General features: G+C 45.7%; 1 protein-coding gene across 1 annotated transcript; it reads right to left on the bottom strand.

Moving 5' to 3' along the window:
- Positions 1–13,965: 13,965 nt before the first annotated feature.
- Positions 13,966–15,765, bottom strand: LOC129381872 (uncharacterized). The gene is made up of 5 exons (XM_055065086.2): positions 15,540–15,765; positions 15,381–15,480; positions 14,953–15,025; positions 14,816–14,872; positions 13,966–14,671 (listed from the first exon to the last, which is right to left on the bottom strand). The coding sequence occupies exons 1-5, from the start codon at positions 15,746–15,748 to the stop codon at positions 14,481–14,483; spliced, it is 630 nt and encodes a 209-aa protein (XP_054921061.2). The 5' UTR covers positions 15,749–15,765; the 3' UTR covers positions 13,966–14,480.
- Between the last annotated feature and the right edge of the window lie 4,490 nt (positions 15,766–20,255).

Here is a 20,255-nt window from a genome sequence, read left to right as displayed (position 1 = left end):
GTATGCTTGAAGAGCTCGCGGGCATATCTTTAAACGCTACGTTATTTATTTATTTATTTATTTATTTATTTATTTATTTATTTATTTATTTATTTATTTATTTATTTATTTATTTATTTATTGATTGATTTCGCATACCCTCAAGCCCCGAGGTATTACAGACGGGAAGTGAGGTACATGCGTAAAGCATTAACAACAATTACACCAAATTTACATAGTGCAAGTGACATGTGCAGCGGACGTTATCATTAAGAAATCAACTAACAAGGATACTGTAAAACTCAAGTTATTTAAGCCTAGTGACTTCTGAACTGGGCAAAAGGAAAATACAGGGCTACAGCACATGGGCAAATACTGCGCATTAGGTGACGTGTTCATAGTTGAAAAAAAAAAAGCAAACAGGTTTTGGCGGAAAAGTGCGCTGTCTTCTATTGAGACAATGTTACCAGGAAGGTGGTTCCAGTCGTCCGTTGTATGGGGAAGGAATGAATATAAAACCTATTTGTGTGACAAATTGCCTCACAACTTCGAGTCTACCAGAGAGCTGGAAGGATTCCAACATTAAACTAATCCATAACAAGGTAGACGTTAAAGAATGGAAGGTATATAGCCCGATTAGCATGCTTTCAGCATTGTATAAATCATCCACCAAGGTAATTCCCAATAGAATCAGGGAAACACTTGACTCTAATTTACCAAGAGAACAGAATGGCTTCAGGAAGAGATATTCAACAATATATCTCATCGATGTCATCAACCAGGTAATTGAAAAATCTACCTATCAAAAAACTATCTATATCGCTTTCAGGGATTACAAAAAGGCATTGTATTCAGTAAAGATACGGGCAGTCATAGAGCCACTGCGTAATCAAGTAGTACACGAGACATACGCGAATATCTTGAGAACTCGCTGCTCAATTACCGCATGTGTTGCGCTTTTGTGCTGGTGTGCGCCGTTTATTTTCCCGCCTCATCTTAGGAGCGGAAGATGAAAAGAACCGACACCCGCGGCCATAACTGCCTCGTTCGCCTTCCTTTAATGCCACCCACTCAGAATGATTATCCATTTTGATCATCAGATAAACGCCACGGACGCATGGACAAGCAGAGCAACTGCAACTAGCAGTGATTTTGCGTGTTGCAGTCTTATTGCCATATGGATTACAGTAAACATAAATTGCTTTGAAATTTCGGCTAATTTAGGATCAGGTAGAGCGTAAAACGAAGAACGTCTGAAGCCCCAAGCACTAAGATGCGACAAATTCATGTACTGCCCATCACTCCCATAGTGGCTGAAGGAACGCTGTACCAGAGTCGCCTCTAGTAACTGTAGAAAACTCTACGGAATCAGGGTATCAATGGTGGTGCATGGCGTCAAGCATCACCCAACGTGCTACGTTCACAACCAGATGAGCAGACGCTACGCTGCCGACACACTTTCCCAATTGTGATCTGTTAACACCAGGGAAGTCAAATTCTCCGTAATATTTACAACAAAAACTGAACATTTCAAAAGATTACGTAATTTCAATTTTGCCTTCGTTTCACATAATGTTTGCTTAGCTTCTTTTTCTGAGCCTGATTAGCTGTTCTGTTCTTATTTAATGCCATTCTTGGCCAATTCTCGATAGTCGGTGTGTGCCATAATTATCGGGAAATAAACCCAGCAACGAGCTCACGGGTTCTGAGTCTCGTCAGTCCATTCTCGAATAGCTGCTATATTGTTCTCTGTTGGAGTAATTTGGGTGCTAGCTGGGCCACGAGGCTTTCTTCAACGATACTATTGTCTTATTGGGCGAGGTTACTTCATCCGTTATTGTGACCCTTCATTTAACGCTCTATCTTTCTTCATTTCCAAGCAATCACAGCATTCTAAACACAGCGAGGCAGTGGGCCTTTGCGTATATGCCTAATTAACGCTAATTGCCCCGTTTATTGTATCATATCGTGTTGACAATAATCAAGCAGTGGATCCACTGCCAGTACAATAACGGAAGCGTATGACAGCAGTTCTACAGGGAATGCATGCGTCCGTGATACGTCAATACCTTTGTTCGGTAGCAAGGAGAGGTTCTTGCACGGTTTGTACATATATATATATATATATATATATATATATATATATATATATATATATATATATATATATATATATATATTGCTATTTTTGTTGGTGTGGTCTTTTTTTCATTTAGAATCTGTAGTGCTCTATCGCGCATGACTTGCAGTTTGCGTATATTGGCCAGTCTGACTGAAATAAAGTTAGTTCGAAAAAAATGCGCTATTCCATGTCTCTACCCTTTCGTCCTTGTCGGTTTTGCGCAATACATATTTTCATAGGCCTTTGAGCCAAATAGCATTACCACTTAAACACAACCAGCTCTTTCTCTCTCTCTCTCTCCCTAGCAAAGCTTGCCCCAACTCAAGTATTCTTGTCTTAAACAGAAAAACTATGTGGAGGCCAAAAGATAAATTTGAAGTAAGTGCATGCACTGGCTGAGCTATTCTACTAGCAGCGACTGTAGACACTTATGCCCCGTTCCCTCTAGTAATTTTTTTGTAGAAAACTCCCCGTGGCATATGTGCCTACGGTGGCCTTTAGGGCATAAGCCGTGACGTGAAGCCAGCAAGGTTATGGCCTTAAGCGTGGCAATATGTTGTGGAGTGCGGATTCTCTCTCTTATCTGCTGGCTACATGCTGTGTATAATTTACGGCCCCTGCCCTGGATTGAATTTCAGCTCGGAAAACAAGATTTCTCGGTAATTCCCTGTTACTGTACATCATCTGAAATACTCGCCCACCATCTCTGCGATCCTTTTCCTTTCTTATTTATGAGTCGCCGATACCTTCAGCTGACACTTCCTGATAGGCGTCTTAAACAAAGCCTGAATTTGGACACTGACAACTTTTGCAAATGACAGCTACGCAACAGCGTTTTGTGTGGCTTCGCCAACTTGGGTCTTTTATCAGATGGGTCGATCGCAAGTCTCTAACTTTTGGAGCATGCGCGACGAGTGCTCTCGTTATCGGCATACTCGTACCGGTTGCTGACGTCACTTGTCACCTAGGGAGTTCTAGCCGTCTTTCTTTCCGAAAAGATGTGGATGGCTGGAGGGCTAGGGAACTTATTCTGTCCGCACACACGATAAACATCCGTCCTGATGTGAAATTTGTCTTCTTCGAAATACAGTTTGTTTGGACGCGCTAAGCTGCGGTGTGCTTCGTGAATCAGAAATCGTGTCGCTCGGCTGTGCAAGTAATCTCTTCTGCTGCTGCTTGTTACATGCCCAGGTGGACATATATTTCTGAGATTGCTTCGAAGACGGAGGCAAACAGCCACGGTAGCTTTCGGCAGCTGAAAACTCGATGCACGTCTTTCGCTGCATAGACGTGCAGCGCATGCGTTATATTCAAATTCGTCGTTCAGAAATAACTTGCTCTTTGGCTTAAGGTGCCTTGTAAATAACGCATTTGATAAGCAGAGGAAAACGTACGACACAGTGTAGTCAGTCCATGCAAACAGGCTTGCTTTAGGCGTCTGCATCTGCGGGACTGGTCTTCATTGACCTATACACTTGACCGTTTCGCTTTCAAGAATAACTGCCGAATTAAAAAAAAAAATGTGGGAGGTTTGCCGAATCCATAAATGTACGCTGCAATACCAATGCCATAATTGAAGCGTAGAACCCTGTCTTTAACGGGTTCTTTCGATATGGTCCTTTCGTGGTAACCCTACTAAAGGTCAAAATTTTTTCGCAGAAAGCCAGGCCATGCGTATTTTATCATATTTCATTTTTGGTCAGAGGTAAAGGCAACAACAATGAAGTAAAATTTACAAGAATAATTCATACATATTGGCTGCACCACAAATCATATGTCCTTTCAGCTGTCTTTCTCACGACTATGACGACTTTTGAAGAGGCGCTTAAATAAAATTATCCTACGGGAACTTCGCACTATAGTAAGGAAAGACATAAGGAGAGGTTAGACACAAACCGTGCACCAGCGATTTCACTCTAAAGCTGTTCAGTGCGGCTTGAAAACTTGTTCTTTGTGGTTCAATGCATTTGGATTGGTTATTTTGCAATATTGCCGTTTGTTTGACTGCAGACAAGGCCTACGACACAACGTTTCACAATGCTGCTATAGCGTAAATTGCTGCTGCAAATTTTATATCAAGCGGCCTCACATTTACAGGGGCCAAAGTGGCAGAAAAATATATTAAAACACTAATTTCTCTTCTAAGTAGAACAAGGTATCCTTATGCGTACTGGATGGCGTAGGTTTATTATATATTCCCAGTAAGTGAATTCACTAGACACAAATGGTAAAGAAGAGACGAGCGCTCTGGTATTAAAGTTAATTAAGAAAGCCGTGCTGTTCTAAGCTATACTAGTAGTAAACAACTTTATTGGGGTCCTGAGGAACCTGCTAGGTAAGTCCCTGTCAAGCCCTTGACTAGTCCCATGTCGGAACAGAGAGGCTATGCCTCTCCGCTCGTGCACTGGCCCTCTGGACAACTAGTAGCTGGACGTCCTGTCTAAGATTAAAATCCTGTAACACACGGCACTGCCAGAGCGTGTGATTTAATGAACAAGATTCAGTGCCACAATCTGGGTAGAGCGGATCAATGCCGGGGTGAAACATGTTCAGAAATCTCCTAGAGGGGTAGGACCCCGTCTGGAGCATGCGGAGCGTGTTGGCTTGTGGTCTGTTGAGCATATGATGGGGTAAGGAAACACTCTGCCTATTCCCTCTTTAATGAGAAGGGATTTCGTGAAAAGTAACTAGAAAATCACTGTGGACGACCTCTCCCGAACTCAACCGAGACGCCGTCCCGTCTTGGCATATGAAACCTCGCACACGGTCGTGGGCTATTTCATTGGGGTTCAGGTGACCCGGTAATACGTCTGTTCCCATGTGAGCTGGGAACCAGTCAATGTGATGAATAATGTCAGAGGGGGGCTTGCCGTTGTGAATCCTGACTGCCTCTTTGGCTGTCAATTCCGATACGAACGCTCTAACGGCTGCTCGGGAGTCCGTGTACAAGGTAGTGCGTTTTCCATTAAGTAATGCGAGAAATATAGCAGCGTGTTCCGCCACGTCGACCAAGGAGGTCTTCGGTGAAGCTGCGAAGAGGAGTTCCCCCTGTCACTGACTATTGCTACGGAAAATTTGGTGGCCCTGGTGTGTCGCACCGCGTCAACAAATGCCTCCGTTCCGGATATGTTGTCTAACAAAGCCTTAGCCCTCGCTAACCTTCGACCTTTATTGTGTTGAGGGTGGACGTATATTGGAAAAGGTTGTAGAATAAGGCAGTTCCTTGTTTGAGTATCGAGTTGCGTGGTCTCTCCCTGATTGAAGCTAGGACTGAGGCCTCCCGCATCCTGCAGTCTTCTGCCTGCTTTGGAGTTTCATAATCTAATAATTTGCGCTTATCTTTGAGCTTCTATTAACTCCGAAGTTGTGTTGTGTACTCCCAACTCCCGGTCGTACTAAAGTTCTTCGGCAGTTCAGCACGAATATGTGCGACTAGAGGAAGTCCGAGGCAAAAATGGTACCGGCAGAACAGTGGTTCAAAGCTAGATGCGCGGTAAGAAAGTCGAGTCCGAGGATGAGGCCATGGGGACAATTGGTATGCACTGTAAAAAGAACAGAAACGTGCCGGTCGGCGATACTTATACAGGAAGTACACATTCCAGTGACGTCAACAGTGCTGCCATCAGCCACGCGTACGTGCCATAGTCGAGGCGCCCACGTGCATCGTCCAGAAGAAGCACGCAGTATGCATGTATCAATATTAGTTAAAAAGGTAAGCGCACCATGACTAATACATCCGGTAGTGCAACTGAATACATTTTGCCGCAATAACCGTGGAACAGTGGAGTGCCTGTAAAAATCTCCTACTCCAGGCTGTGACTCCTAATAACCGATAACATAATAAGCATAACTCTGTCACCCAGCGCGGCTGTCAATGCTCCAATGGGTCATATTTTTTTCAGGCTCTATTCAGGCAAACTTGCGGAGGTGCGCGAAGATAGACAGTACGGTATACGGACACCAGTGCAAGCCGGCAAGATTTCGAGTTGCTAAACTTCGCCATGTGGACCACACGATGTTGTCAGACAATCGCTAACATAAATAATTTAAAACGGGCCACTAATGCTATGAACCTTGTAACCTTTCTCTTGGTTTGCTTCATTTTAACGCATGAGCAGTCAGTCCATAGGTAAGACAACTGAGACAGATTGTACAAATGCTTTCGCAGATTTACCAGACTCTATTCAAAGACCCCTAAGCAGCAGTCTCGTTATCCCGGTCCTGCGGAGATATTCCACACGCCTTTCTAAGATGGCTCAATCAGTGCGAAGTGACAGAATGATCGATGCAAACAGAAGCTGATCTCGTACAAAGTGGTTTGTGCGCAGTGTTTTGTTCACAGTCGGGCGCTTCTTCAAGCGAGCATCACAGCGGGAGCGAAAGGCGTGAACCGGAGCCATCGTTCAACTACTCTGGGTCCACAACACGCGTATGATTGGTCTGCAGCGCTCGTTCTTCATTTTTTTTCCAGGCTACGCTCCTGCTTCAAGAAAACAAAATTTAACAAGTGGCTTCAGAAAAGCGGTGCTAAAAGGTGGAAAGCTGGTTTCCAGAATTCACGAGGACTTTAGGAAGTTTTACCAACGAGAAACAAATAGCTGGTTTGGCTTTTCGAACTATTTTCCACAAGTTAGATCCCAATATGTTCATTTGTGCCAAATAAACAGTCCGGAAATCCACTCTAGGCAGAAATAGCAAAATAAAAGGACAGAAAAGCAACCTTCAGTTGCAATTTGCAAGCATCGAAATTCTACTCAGTGTTACCCTCTGAACAAGATAGAGTAGAAAGGAACGAAATTTTATAGTATGCCTGGCGACAACAATATCGTTTGTGTGAATTTAAATCACGTCAGACAAATAACTCGACGAGCCATCCCAACTGGCGGCATTAAACAGAATACATTCTTGGGTATTACGTGCCGCAATTACAATCTGACTTTGACTCACGCCGTAGCGAAGCGCTTCAGAATAATTTAAACCATTTGGGATTTGTTAAAGTGTATCCAATGCAAATATGTTTATAAGTTTCGTCCCCATCGAAGTGTGTCCGTTGCGAGTGGAATTTGATCCCGCGACCTCGTTCCTATAGCTACCAACGTTATAGTCAATAAGCGAACACGGTGGTTTTTAGCGGCATGTGTATGCAGCATTTGTGTGCTAATAATCAGATTGAACATTATTGCGCCCAAGTGCGCAAACATAAATATATTTGTATATTTCGCAGCACGTGGCACGAATTTTATCTTCACTATTACTGTGACAAGTGAATGATGAGTGATAATAAAAGATCCCTTAAGTATGAACGCAAAACGGTCACATTATGCTACCAGGTTTAATTGCTTGCAGCAGGACAAACATTTGTCACCGAGACAAACATTTGCTACGGAATTTGTTTTCTACCATTTGTAGCCTGCTATTAATATTCGAAGTGCTGTTCAGCCAACATCACTGATGAGGTGCAGGAGCATTTTCATTCGGCCAATGACAAAGGCAGAAAGAGTGGCAAGGAATACTTCTATTGTTCCGTCCTATCCGCTGAGGTCGCTATGCAAATGGTAAGAGGACATGCGCGTGGGAACGTGAAAAATATATTTTGATAAGCTTGTTTGGAAGCTTTTGATATGAGTCTTGGCAAATTCGGTGTGTCGGACCTGTCTCGTTGTTTACCTGATCAAAATCGCGAACTGTTCCTGCAAACAAGGTGATTGTGGACAATTGGCTACTACATTCATGTTGGTAAATAACAAGCACGTTAGAGCTTTCAAGATCACTACGAGATTGGGCTAAATTAGCGCCCCGTCGTCTGTTCAGCGATGGCATGGGGCGAGCGCGTCCACCGATACCATATATGGGAAGAAATAGCCGCATGAGCAGAGGTTTCTCGGCGGCGGCTGCTGCGAATCGCGCCAAAGCATCATCCACGCGTTTCCTCTCAGGATGTCTCGAGATTAGCAAGGCGGGTCCCGCCACAATTCGCTCCATTTGCAGTGTCCCTCACGAGGCAGATTGTCCGCGCCAGTCAATTATCGCGAAATTAAAACAAGTATAGAGCTACGCTTAAATTTCGCTTTAAGGAGTATCCTAATCGTCGGCGAGTTCTTTTTTGTAAGCAATGGCTACGCCGCCTCCCCGAGTTCGCAATCCTTACGAACAATTTGATACGAGTGGGGGTCATATTGACACGTGTACTTATCTTTATCGGGCGACCACGTTTCGCCGCTTCACAACTGTAATCGCACAGCGACGGACGCGCCTGCATGTATCCGACGTTTCTGGAAAGTTATCGATGATTCTACCCGGCTGTCTCTTGTCGCCGAACCTTATGTTATCTGATTTCATCGCCTGACGCGAATGGCGTAGAACATTGTGGAATACGCGCGGGTCCCAGCGATTAGTCTGGAACATTCGACGACTGCTGTATAAAAGCCGACGCGCTTGACCCGCTGGGCAGATTTTCGATGATCGCCGAGCGTGTTCGCCGCTATCGTTGTGCTATAAGTGTAGCCTGTTTGTGGGCACAGGTTCGCCCAATAAAAGTTAGTTTTGTCGTTCACAGTACTGCTACTGTGTTATTCAACGTCACGACCACGTGACAATATTTCACTGTCGGCTATGTCCTCACGCGATCAGGTTTCGGTCACAGTAATGATGTCAGGGTTATACAGAACTAACAGGCGCTCAAACTCAGTGGCATTGTTCAATAGGCTGGGGGCATTATTATTTTTGAGCGTGAAATCTCGAGTTTGATTTCTACAGTGTAATGCAGATTCATGTGCAGTTCTATTGTTTTCTCCTTCTTCACATTCCTGCGAGACTGAACATCGTACCAAGTATACAACTCGTTGTCGATAACAAATCTTGCCCTACATGAGCTCAACATTCGAGCCTTGTTTCCTTTCTGCTTTAGCGCTTTCCCATCAGATTTTCCCGCTTACGAGACTTCTTTGGAGAAAAAAATTCGTGGTGCCGAAACAACCAAATGAGGACGGATTATCAGCGAAGCTGTTTAGGTTGTATACGTGGGCTACATGCATTATTAAATCATACATTTTTTTATACGGCGTTGGCGCAGTGGTGCGTGGGTGCTGGTGTCTATCTCGTGACGTACAGTCGATGTGCGGCCTAGTGGAGCTTGTTGACAGTCGAACGTAGATTGGTATTTCCGTAGAAGGCTGAGAAGCTGCGAACGCTGCGTAGGGCTCAGGAGGGCATCTATTGAGCCATGGAAGACGTCTTGCGTAGGCTGGGAACAAGGCATGCTATAAGTCAACGAGTTCACGTCTGAACAGGTGCTGTCAAGAGGTGCGTCAAAGATAGTCACTGAGTCGGCAGGCTGAAGACGTCCAAGGCACTCGCCACGACGTAAGACGAGGGGCGTGGCCTTAGCGTTGGAAACGAGCAGCCGCGTGCAGCCACCGCTGACAGTTAGGACAGCGAATGGAAGGGAACATCGTCGGCGAACAAAAATGTATCATGGGACAAAGAGGGCAGTAGTGTCAGTGGCGAAAGTAGAGCAGGCATTCGCAATCACAGAAGAGTGCGGAAAGGAAGTCCCACCCCAAGATGACGTCGTATGAATAGGATGAGAAGACGACGAACCTGACTGTATACGTGTATCCTTGAATGACGATGCGGGCGGTACCTGCGGCAACAGGGGCAATGCACTGGCAACTTGCTGTGCGGAGTGGCAGCGCAGATAAGGGCGTCATGACTTTTTGAAGCTTGCGGCAAAGTTCTTCCGTAACTACTGAAAAGGCGTTGCCTGTGTCGACTAATGCCAGTGTGACGACTCCTTCTACAGATACTTCCATTACGTTCGTCGGAAGAGAGCGAGGCTTTGTGTGGTTCGACTGGAACGGAGTTCTGGGGCGCGATCTTGTACGCGTTCCAAAATAGAACGGAGGCGGTCCGTTCCATCAAGCCGCACACGATTGGTCAATTTGAACCGCGACGAATGCCATGACGTCAATTGTCACGTGAGCCGTGACGTCTTGCTGCGCATAATCATTCCGTGTCGTCTGCTAACGGACGAACGCCACGGAACGGACGGAGAGTCCGTCCGGAGCGATAGAACGGATTAGAACGGCTACCAGACGGCTTGGATTGGATTAGAACGTAAGTGCTTGGGACAGTTAGCATCTTTCGTATCCGGTTCAATCCGATTCCGCGCTCCCAACAGTTGGAGAACATGGCGTTTTTCTCTGCCGTGCCTTTTCGTGTCGCCTGTGCGGCTGGTGCAGTCGCGCAGAGACGACGACCCGAGGTAGATGATGCATTTGAAGAGTTGACGGAAGAAGAGTTCCGGCAGTATTTTCGTCTGTCCAAACGAACAGTGCGTAGCTTGTGCGACGAGCTTGACCCTATCATTGGATGCCAGCGAGCCAGTGGCCTTTCCACAGAAAGGAAAGTGTTGTGCGCGCTGCGATTCTTCGGCACCGGAAGCTTCCAGAGGAGCGTTGGTCGCGAGGAACACGTAGGCATGGCACAGTCGGCCGTGAGCAGCACCATTCACGAGGTGACGGAGGCCATCATTTCCGTGTCTGCCCGGCGAAAGTTGGTGGACTTTCCATTGACACCGGCTGCCAAGGATGAGGCAAAGGCGGCGTTTGCGCGACGCGGCGCCATTCCAGGCGTGCTAGCGTGCGTCGATGGTACATTGATCGCCATTATGAAGCCAGAGGGACTCAGCCCGGCTGACACGGCGAGCTTCATGTCGAGGAAGGGTTATTACGCCCTAAACGTCATGGTCGTAAGTACCGTTGGAATGTTTTACTTCAAACTGTGGTTGCCATTTTTACTCGCCCATAGTTGCAATTGTTCGGTTTAATGCCCAAGCTGGCATAACAAGTAATGTAACGATTAAAAGAGGACATGCGGGGAACTGTTTACGAGCTCGTTGAAATCTGACATGTCGGGAGTAATGATGAGTGCCATGTGTTGTGGATAATCAGTCTGCCGTTCCAAAATTGTGTCTTAAATGGGCAGCAGTCGTAGCAGAAATGGATACACTGTAGGGAAGACACGATGGAAGCATTTTGAACACGCAAGTACTTACAACCATTCCATGGGCTGGCTTTGTCTCGTATGGAGGTTCTTGCGCAATATCGGGCCTCGAGTTTTCATTTAGCTATCAATTAGTGCGAACCATAGGCGTCCACCAGCTTTCATTGATTACGAGAAAGCGTTTGATTCAGTCGAAACCTCAGCAGTCATGGAGGCATTGCGGAATCAGGGTGTAGACGAGCCGTATGTAAAAATACTGAAAAATAACTATAGCGGCTCCACAGCCACTGTAGTCCTCCATAAAGAAAGCAACAAAATCCCAATAAAGAAAGGCGTCAGGCAGGGAGATACGATCTGTCCAATGCTATTCACAGCGTGTTTACAGGAGGTATTCAGAGACCTGGATTGGGAAGAATTGGGCATAAGAGTAAATGGAGAATACCTTAGTAACTTGCGCTTCGCTAATGATATTGCCTTGCTTAGTAACTCAGGGGACCAACTGCAATGCATGCTCACTGATCTGGAGAGGCAGAGCAGAAGGGTGGGACTAAAAATTAATCTGCAGAAAACTAAAGTAATGTTTAATAGTCTCGGAAGGGAACAGCAGTTTACGATAGGTAGCGAGGCACTGGAAGTGGTAAGGGAATACATCTACTTAGGACAGGTAGTGACTGCTGATCCGGATCATGAGAGTGAAATAATCAGAAGAATAAGAATGGGTTGGAGTGCGTTTGGCAGACATTCGCAGATCATGAACAGCAGGTTGCCATTATCCCTCAAGCAAAAAGTGTAAGAGAGCTGTGTCTTACCAGTACTCACGTACGGGGCAGAAACCTGGAGGCTTACGAAAAGGGTTCTACTTAAATTGAGGACGACGCAACGTGTTATGGAAAGAAGAATGATAGGTGTAACGTTAAGGGATAATAAAAGAGCTGATTGGGTGAGGGAACAACCACGAGTTAATGATATCTTAGTTGAAATCAAGAAAAACAAATGGGCATGGGCAGGACACGTAATGAGGAGGGAAGATAACCGATGGTCATTAAGAGTTACGGAATGGATTCCAAGGGAAGGGAAGCGTAGCAGGGGGTGGCAGAAAGTTAGGTGGGCGGATGAGATTAAGAAGTTTGCAGGGACTACATGACCGGGGTAGTTGGAGAAGTATGGGAGAGGCTTTGCCCTGCAGTGGGCGTAACCAGGATGATGATGAAGTACACTTATACAAAGAATCCTTTAAATAGAATGCCACGGCCGTGGAAACAATTGTACCCTCGCCACTATGCAAGAGTCTCCAAGGCTGCCACTTATTAACAGTAGTACTCGCGAAGCAGTCGTAAGGCAATGCTTCATGCCCCTTCATCTGTGAAGAACTGCATTCGCTGCTGCTCCCAAGCTAGCATTGTCTTATGCAATATGCACATCACAAAGTACTTCTTCCCTAGTGGAACATGAAACGCGGTAGCAACGTGAAAGTGCAGCCTTTTCTTTAAATATCACATGAAATATGAAATAAAAACATCCCTTGACCCATCATAGTCATGACAGACTTGATGGAAGCAATGCATATGATTGGCACTCTGTACTCATGGTCACCATCAGCAAAAGGTGCGAAAAATGTTCATAAAGCACATCAGAATGAACGCAACCGCCGCATCCTGTGCATTTTGACGCTCAGTGTACGTTGGTAGGAGTGAGGCAATATGCTTGCTAGCCATCTCTTGTGCTAGGTGTATCAAAACTTCTGTGCAAGCATGAATACGCAGGCGAGGCAAGCAAGTAACGCGTAATGAATGCGGATTCAAACACAAACAAAATGTAACGCCGAGTGTAGTGACAGCATTATACTCGTCACATCATGTCCAAATGGGTAGATGTAAATTAACGTAAAAGTGCAAAAAATAGATAGGTCAACTTTATCACACTATGATGACAAGTACATCACAAACCTTGTAGTACAACATGCTTCAGGTAGCAAAGCATGTGACAACATTGCAACATCAGCATCACACAATTCTTTTTCACCACGGCATGTAAAACTTGCAATTACATTTGCGTGACCTTGCAAGAAAGTATGACTATCCCAGGTATGTCCATTCCCTTGTCAGTGTTATGAGTCACTGACTAGAAGCATTCATTTCTCGGCAGCAATTGTAGTGCGATGCTAAACAGGTGAATCATAATTGTAAAAAGCTGAGTGCACTTGCCAGCTGTGATGAAACATGTTACATAAGACATGAATAATTGGCTCTGCAATCTCACAGCACCCAGAAAGTGTCATGCGTGAAAGTGGAACGAAGACTAGGAACGAAGACTAGAGGAAACCAATCACTGGTGTGGTGCAATGATAGTCATTTTCATTTTGAAACTATGCAACTTAAAGAGTGACTAGTTTGGTGCTCTGAAAAAAAGACATTGTAGTCGTTGCACCTTAGCCTCACTGTGCCGAAATGAAAATATCACAGTGCAAACACTATGCGGTAACGCTTCATAATGAGTGCAGTAAGCTACAACACAGTGAAGCAATATAAATATCGCATTACAAAACCCATACACAGAAATCGACAACTATTTGTAACGATTCCAGTGTGAATGACTAGGCGCCTTCGAAATGTGTAAATAAAAAAAGCACGCTGGCATTGCAGCTGGATAAGCATAAATAGAAAGAGGCAAATACAACAGAACAAAAATGGGTGCGCGCATTGCACCTCTCAACCAAAAAATCCTCTATTACTCAAAGGAAACTCAAACAACAGAACAAAAATGGGTGCGCGCATTGCACCTCTCAACCAAAAAATCCTCTATTACTGAAAGGAAACTCAAACAATAAATAAACAAAACAAATGAATAAAATGATAAATTAATGTCTCGCTTGCTGCAGGTGCTCAGCGATGTCCTGCGCTATGGCGCGCACCTGTTCCAGGATCCCCTCCTGGGCTGCTGCCGTCCGTTCTGCCGCGACAGCGAGGCGGGTTGTTGAAGCCTCGATTCTGCGCAGCACCTGGAATGAATAATCATGGTGGAACTGTTCGCATCAGTTGCTGATTACTCGCAACCAGCTCACGGCTGCAAGCTGCTGTTGTGAAGAATTGCAACGTGCACAACGATTCCCTCTCTGCTGAAGAGCCACTGGCCTGATGGCATTCTTTGGCAGTGTCAAGCGTCGCGTACAAGCTATACCCTCTTCGTTTGGACAGACAAAGACCTGCTGGAACTACTCTTCCGTCATCTATTCTAATGCATCTCTCACCACCAAACAGCCCTTTTCAGGGCTACCCAACCTTTCGTCCGGCGGCTGATCGTTGGCAAGATACGTTACCGAGCCCTCTATACAACGCATATTTCTTGTTTACATCCCAAGCTGATTTGTTTTTCAGATTCATGATTTACTTATAACAAAGCATAAAGAATATTTATGTCCTTCATGTAAAATGACGCCAAAGGGCCTACCAACCTGCAGCACCTCGTCGCCCTGTTCCAGGCTGCGGGCGCACTGCGAAGACATCGTAGTCAGGGTATCCACCCGTCGCGGTCGCTGTCGACGTGGTGGCCGAACAGGGTGCTGCAACACTGAAAGCATACAGCATTTTCTACAGTTGCACTGCATTTTATGGTACGAATAAAAGTGGCTATGGCCATGTTATGGCTTATTGGGCTAGTTCAATAAAATACAAGAGCTCATTTTATTTAACAGCTTGAGGATCAATAACTTACCAGGTGCAGCGGCCACCCTTTCGGCAGGCGCCGCGCCGCGCGGTGGATCCTCTGCCGCTGTAGAGTAAACACATTAATGTTTACGAACTGCACACACACTTGGCGATAATTAAAACACTCATTCCTCTGATGCTTACGTGTCGCTGTGCTCACGCCCGCAGCCTCGTCTTCGACGACGACTTCCATGCCATAGGTGGGGACGTCAGCCTGCTGGAAAATGTCGTAAGCGTGGCTATTCGTTACAATGCCTATGTTACAAGTTTTCGTACTAATTTGCGAAAATATTGTGCAATAATTGAGTGCTTAATGATCCCATGTGTTACCGTCCTCGTGCACTTCCGTGAAAGCATTTTAATTGTGTTAATCACTTAACCCCCCTTTTCCCGAAAACGCAGCCAACTGAGATTCTAGCTGATTAACCTACCTGCTTTTCAATTCTCTCCTACGCTATTTTCCTGTTCACCAACGGTGTTGCGTTCTGCTAAAGGTAGCACTTACAGATAATGGCGAACTCTAAACCGGCACCATTCAGGAACCCATGATATTACGGCGGCAGTGTGCTTACCTCTTGGTAGGGGAGGTCGGTCACGCCGTGGAGGCGGACCGTCCCGGTTAGCTGCAGGACTCGGCCATGAAAACCATGTAGCCGCCCCCCTCCTGTGCTTCTGAAAATACACGCCAATGTCGAAGGACAAATCGCCCAGGCCATTGGACGGTCACTCACCTTTGTTCTTGGGCAAGTGCGGCAGCGTTGCGGCGGGCCTCGAAGACTTGCTTCCGCCACCACTCTTGCCACTGCTCGACGGTTTTCACGACGGGGCCTTGCGTGTTGAGCTGCTCGGCTAGCTGCTGCCACAGCCGTCGGCGGTCGCCAGCAGTGAAGCGTGGCCCCAGCTCGCTGGATCTTACAGCCAGCGGGGGATGCTCTTGCATGAAGGCGACCACCGTCTCCTTCTGAGCTTCCGACACGCGCGGCCCCTTCGTCGGTGCTTCAACGTTAAGCGCCATGGCTTCAACTGAACGACTAAACCAACCGCTTCAAAATTCGCGCCGTGTGCTTGAAACGGGGTGGTAGCTAGCGTCATCACTAAACGTTTCGCAAAACTGCGACACCACCTAGCGCCATTTGAAGACATTAACCACAATATTTTGTTTCAGTCGTTTTGCATTCCAAATTGAATCTTTGAAAAGCAACACCAACACATTTTGCTACTCACTCATAATAGCAAAATATTTCTCAACATGTTGCAAACGCTTCTCAATATATTATACGGTCCCCAAGCAGACGTCAAAAGCGTGACGCAGGCTTCCACTTCGCTCATTGGCTGTTTGCTTCCTCTCGTTCTCGCGAACACTGCGAACCGCCTATTTCGTGACGTTTAGAACGGAGGCGGTCCGTTCTATTTTGGAACGCGTACAAGATCGCGCCCCTGGCCTCTTGAACTGCGGTAGCTAGTTTTCCTGCTCCGATGGGGCCGGACGCAGCCACATTGGAGAAAGTGAGTGGCGACGAGGGGATGGCGAGCGACGATCACGGGCAGAAGGAAAGACGTTGCTCGTAGACGGCAAGTGCGAGTCATTTGGTGGCGAGAAGGACGAAGCTGGCTAAATGTAGGAGCGGACAGGTTGGTCATTACCTTGAAGCCATAAGCGACGGCGACAGTGCCGTGCCACGTGACCGGGGATTCCACAGAAGAAGCACATGGGGCGATTGTCGGGTGTACGCCAGGGTCCCGTGCTAGCTGGTGATGTGGTGGTGTACACTGGAGGGATTGGACGTGGCGTTGCAGCAAACGGTGGTGCTGAAAAAGTCGATGGAGGCTCGACATTTCCTGTCCCCATCCCTATGTGCCTTGTAATACGCAGTAACATGTACCACCAACAAGCCCGGCGTCAAACCTTGCTGCAGTTCGTTTCATTTCTGGCGTCCAATTCTACTGTCACCGCGCACGGGCGACTGCGGTCACATAGCAAACCCATCTCATAGCTTTTAACTAGGGCCTCAAATGACCTCGCGATCAGCCCCAACATGTCAAAAGAAAATCACACGCAGAAACCTGTTGAAAAGTCACGAACCGAATTCAAAACATTCGTTAGAAAGGAAGCGCAAGAATTGATACCCGCAGTGTCACCCGTCGTTGCCGCCGAAAAACGGACGCCCAAAGGTCCCCGATCGTCGCGTGAGGGACGCGGCCAACGGACGCGCAACAGAGTTATCTCCGCTTTTGCTCGCTTCTTGCAAACGCTGCGACAAGTTGCACAAAAGTGCACAAGGACCGCTGAGGGCCAGGGAAAAAAAAGCAGCGCCAGGATAATCTGCCACAGATCTCCTGCCGGCGGCCGGATTGTTATATCGGTGAAAACCGCAAAGAGAGCCGGAACGCGCGCGAGAGGCTCTAAATCCGCGGTGACAAATTACGGCAAACCGCATTTTTTTTTTTTTGCTTAAAGCTAGCGGGGAGGCACCCAGAGGGGGCGTGGTCGAGTCCCTCTGGGGCAGCTCCGAGCGCGGCGCCTAATCCTGTTCTTTCTGGGAGGAAAATGCACCGGCATTGTATCTGCGTGTTTTGTGCACGCCGACTCTCCACAGAGCGCACACTGTTTGAGGTCTGCAAAGCGGCACCAATGAATTGTACGTAAAGCACGGCCTCTCTTGTATTTCCTTTTTTTTTCTTTCGTCTTTCTATCTCCCTTCAAAATATCTTCCAGGGTCCCCTGTAGACTATGCTGCACAAAGCGTTTCCTTGTCGGTCGAGCTGTCCGCAACTGAAGCTCCGCCTGCTACGCGAGATGTCACAGCGTTTGTGGTCAAACGCTGGCTTTGTCAGGGCATTTCTTTTTAGCCTTCCTGCCCTGGCTCACTAAGGCTAATGCGTCGACGTAGCGTGTTCTCTTTCATTGTGAGCGTACGGGCATTGTCATGTATGTACGCCTTGACAACGAAACACGCCCCCGTTCAGATCAGTTCCTACAGCGCTCTTTCGTACACCGTCGGTGAGAAATCCAGCGAGCTTTAAACCAGACGAAATGCATACGGAATAGACTTTGTAGAAAACGCAACCGAGAGATTATATTTTAAGGGACCGTCAGGAGGAATATTCGGTTAAGTTTCATTTGTAAATTACGTTTATTCTGAATAATAGGTATAATAATACCGTGTGTTTCACGTAACTTGAACAAAGGATTTCAAGAAGTGGTTAACCGAAGTTAAATGAAACCGACCAACATGTGGCACTCCTTCGAGTACCTTATATTCTGCTTAATTATATAATTAACTAAGAAATTATTCAAAATATATATTATTCACTTCAGGGCCAAATGTGTCTCGGTACGTTTTAGAGGGCATTCAAATTAAAACTACCGATCCAATGTTTTGTGGCTCTCGTACATGGAGCGTAGAGATTTTTTTGGTCGTTTAAAGAGAGCCCGCGAAATATAAAAATCACTTGTTGCGCTCATGCGCCATAGAATTGCAGCGCTCTCAATTGTGCTTCGAGCGAAAGAACCGTGCAATCACACCGTGGCCAAGTGAGTGGCCACGGCTCTCTATATATACATGGACATCGGCTTCGCAGTAGCTGAGCATCTTTGACGGTGGCACACGGAAAGGAAGCATCGTCGTCCCTGATAAGCGATAGTAGGCTCGAAGGACGGCAGGGAGTGCTGGAATAGACAGCGCATGAACGCAATCACTAGGTTTTAGTTTTTATTTCGTGGGATTTTATTGAGTGCCGAAAAAAATCACGCAGCATGTACGTTGCCACAAGAATTGGATCGGTCTTTTCTCAACCGCCTCCACGGCGTAGCGAAGCACACTTTACATACATTTATCTACATTAATTAACAAATTAGGGGAAAATAAAAATATCTTAAGGAGCGCCACATAATGGCAAACCAAATGTCGTTGGTACCACCCACCTGCGGTTAAAAATGTTTTTTTTAAATCCTTCTTTGAAGTTACGTGAAACACCCTGTATACAGTAAAACAGTCACTAATATTCCTAGTGGGACCTTGCTCAGTCGGTAAGGACGCAGAAACAAAATACTGCTGGCGACGTTTCCCTACAGATCCCGCAACAGTTCCATGTTACAAGAAAGATTTTGACGCCCACTGAGATCCGGTAAAGGGTCTCCAGCAAAGTTTCAAATACAAGTTTTGGGATATTTCACTTCGTTTAAATTGCCTGAATAAGGCTTGAAGTCATTGCGTACGCTCATTCCCTTTATGCTGTCCGATGTGCTCTTACCCTATAACTTTTACCAATCAGTCCAAGTTTGTACTCTTTCATACTGATAAACACGCAGCCCCGAAGTGAAAATAAAGCTCTGAGATATATTCCTTTTTTGCAGTTGTAATCATCATTTATCTACTAAATTAAGGAAAGCATGCGCTTGAAAATCAGCATAAATTGACATAATATTAGTCTTCGGCGTCCCTCTAAAGTGATCCGTATCAAACTACGCTCCGTGAGCAAGCTATGACGGAAACATTTTACACGTCAGGCCAAATGCTTTTGTAGGTGAATTTATTAATTTAGGCGCAATATGTAGTTTTGTCAGGACTCAGAGGAACACCAAAATATTATTGGCAGTCCCCGTGCACTCAAACGTGCGCCCGCTGTGGCCAGTGGCTCCCATTACGCGCAGCATCTGTTGTGAAACAGAAGCATTCTTTGGTGAATTTCAGGATGAAGCGGAAATAACCTGCATAGAAAATCGTATTTCGTGGTTGTAATATACAAAAATAATCTTACTAACTTTAAAACGTATTCACTTTAGAACTTAGAGGTTGATCATAGTTAAGTTTCACGTAATTTTCAAAGATAGCCTGTTGCAGTTAACATAGTTGTAATCCTTGAGCTGGACTAGTGGACTTGCACAAGAAATCGAAACACGTATTAAACAAATTAACAAAAATCCACTTTAAGAAACTTAACAAAAATCCATTATTTATCCTTTTAATTAATTACTTCACGGCACATATTGCAAATTACAAATTGTAGCTGGTGATTTTGCAAGGCGTATTTACTTGGAATTAACTTCCAGAATGACGTCTGTTTAGAGACATGGGCCATCAAATTCACCGTAAATATGCAGTGTTATTGAATTTGCTTCTTTACAAAATGCACGTTTACGCATTGAAGCCCAAAATTAACTCGAACGGCCATATATTTTGTCCCGTACCTTGCGAAATGTCATCACGAAACTGGTGTCACCCTAGCAGTTCATTTCAAGTGGATACGTACTGCAAGCTCAACGGCTACAATTCGTAGCTTGGAGTATAATGGACCATAAAGTAATAATTTAGGAAGTTAAATAGAGAATTTTCGTTAACTAGTTGAATGTGTGTTTCCATTCCTCGTGCTAGTCCGCCTCTTCGATTAATCCCACTCAAGGGGAAAAATTGTGCTATCAGTCACAGACAATTTTTTTAAAATTC

This window comes from Dermacentor andersoni, chromosome 10 (assembly GCF_023375885.2).
Source record: "Dermacentor andersoni chromosome 10, qqDerAnde1_hic_scaffold, whole genome shotgun sequence".
NCBI classification, from domain to species: Eukaryota; Metazoa; Arthropoda; class Arachnida; order Ixodida; family Ixodidae; genus Dermacentor; species Dermacentor andersoni.
Note: the sequence above shows the minus strand (reverse complement) of the source record. Positions and strands in the feature narration are given on the sequence as shown.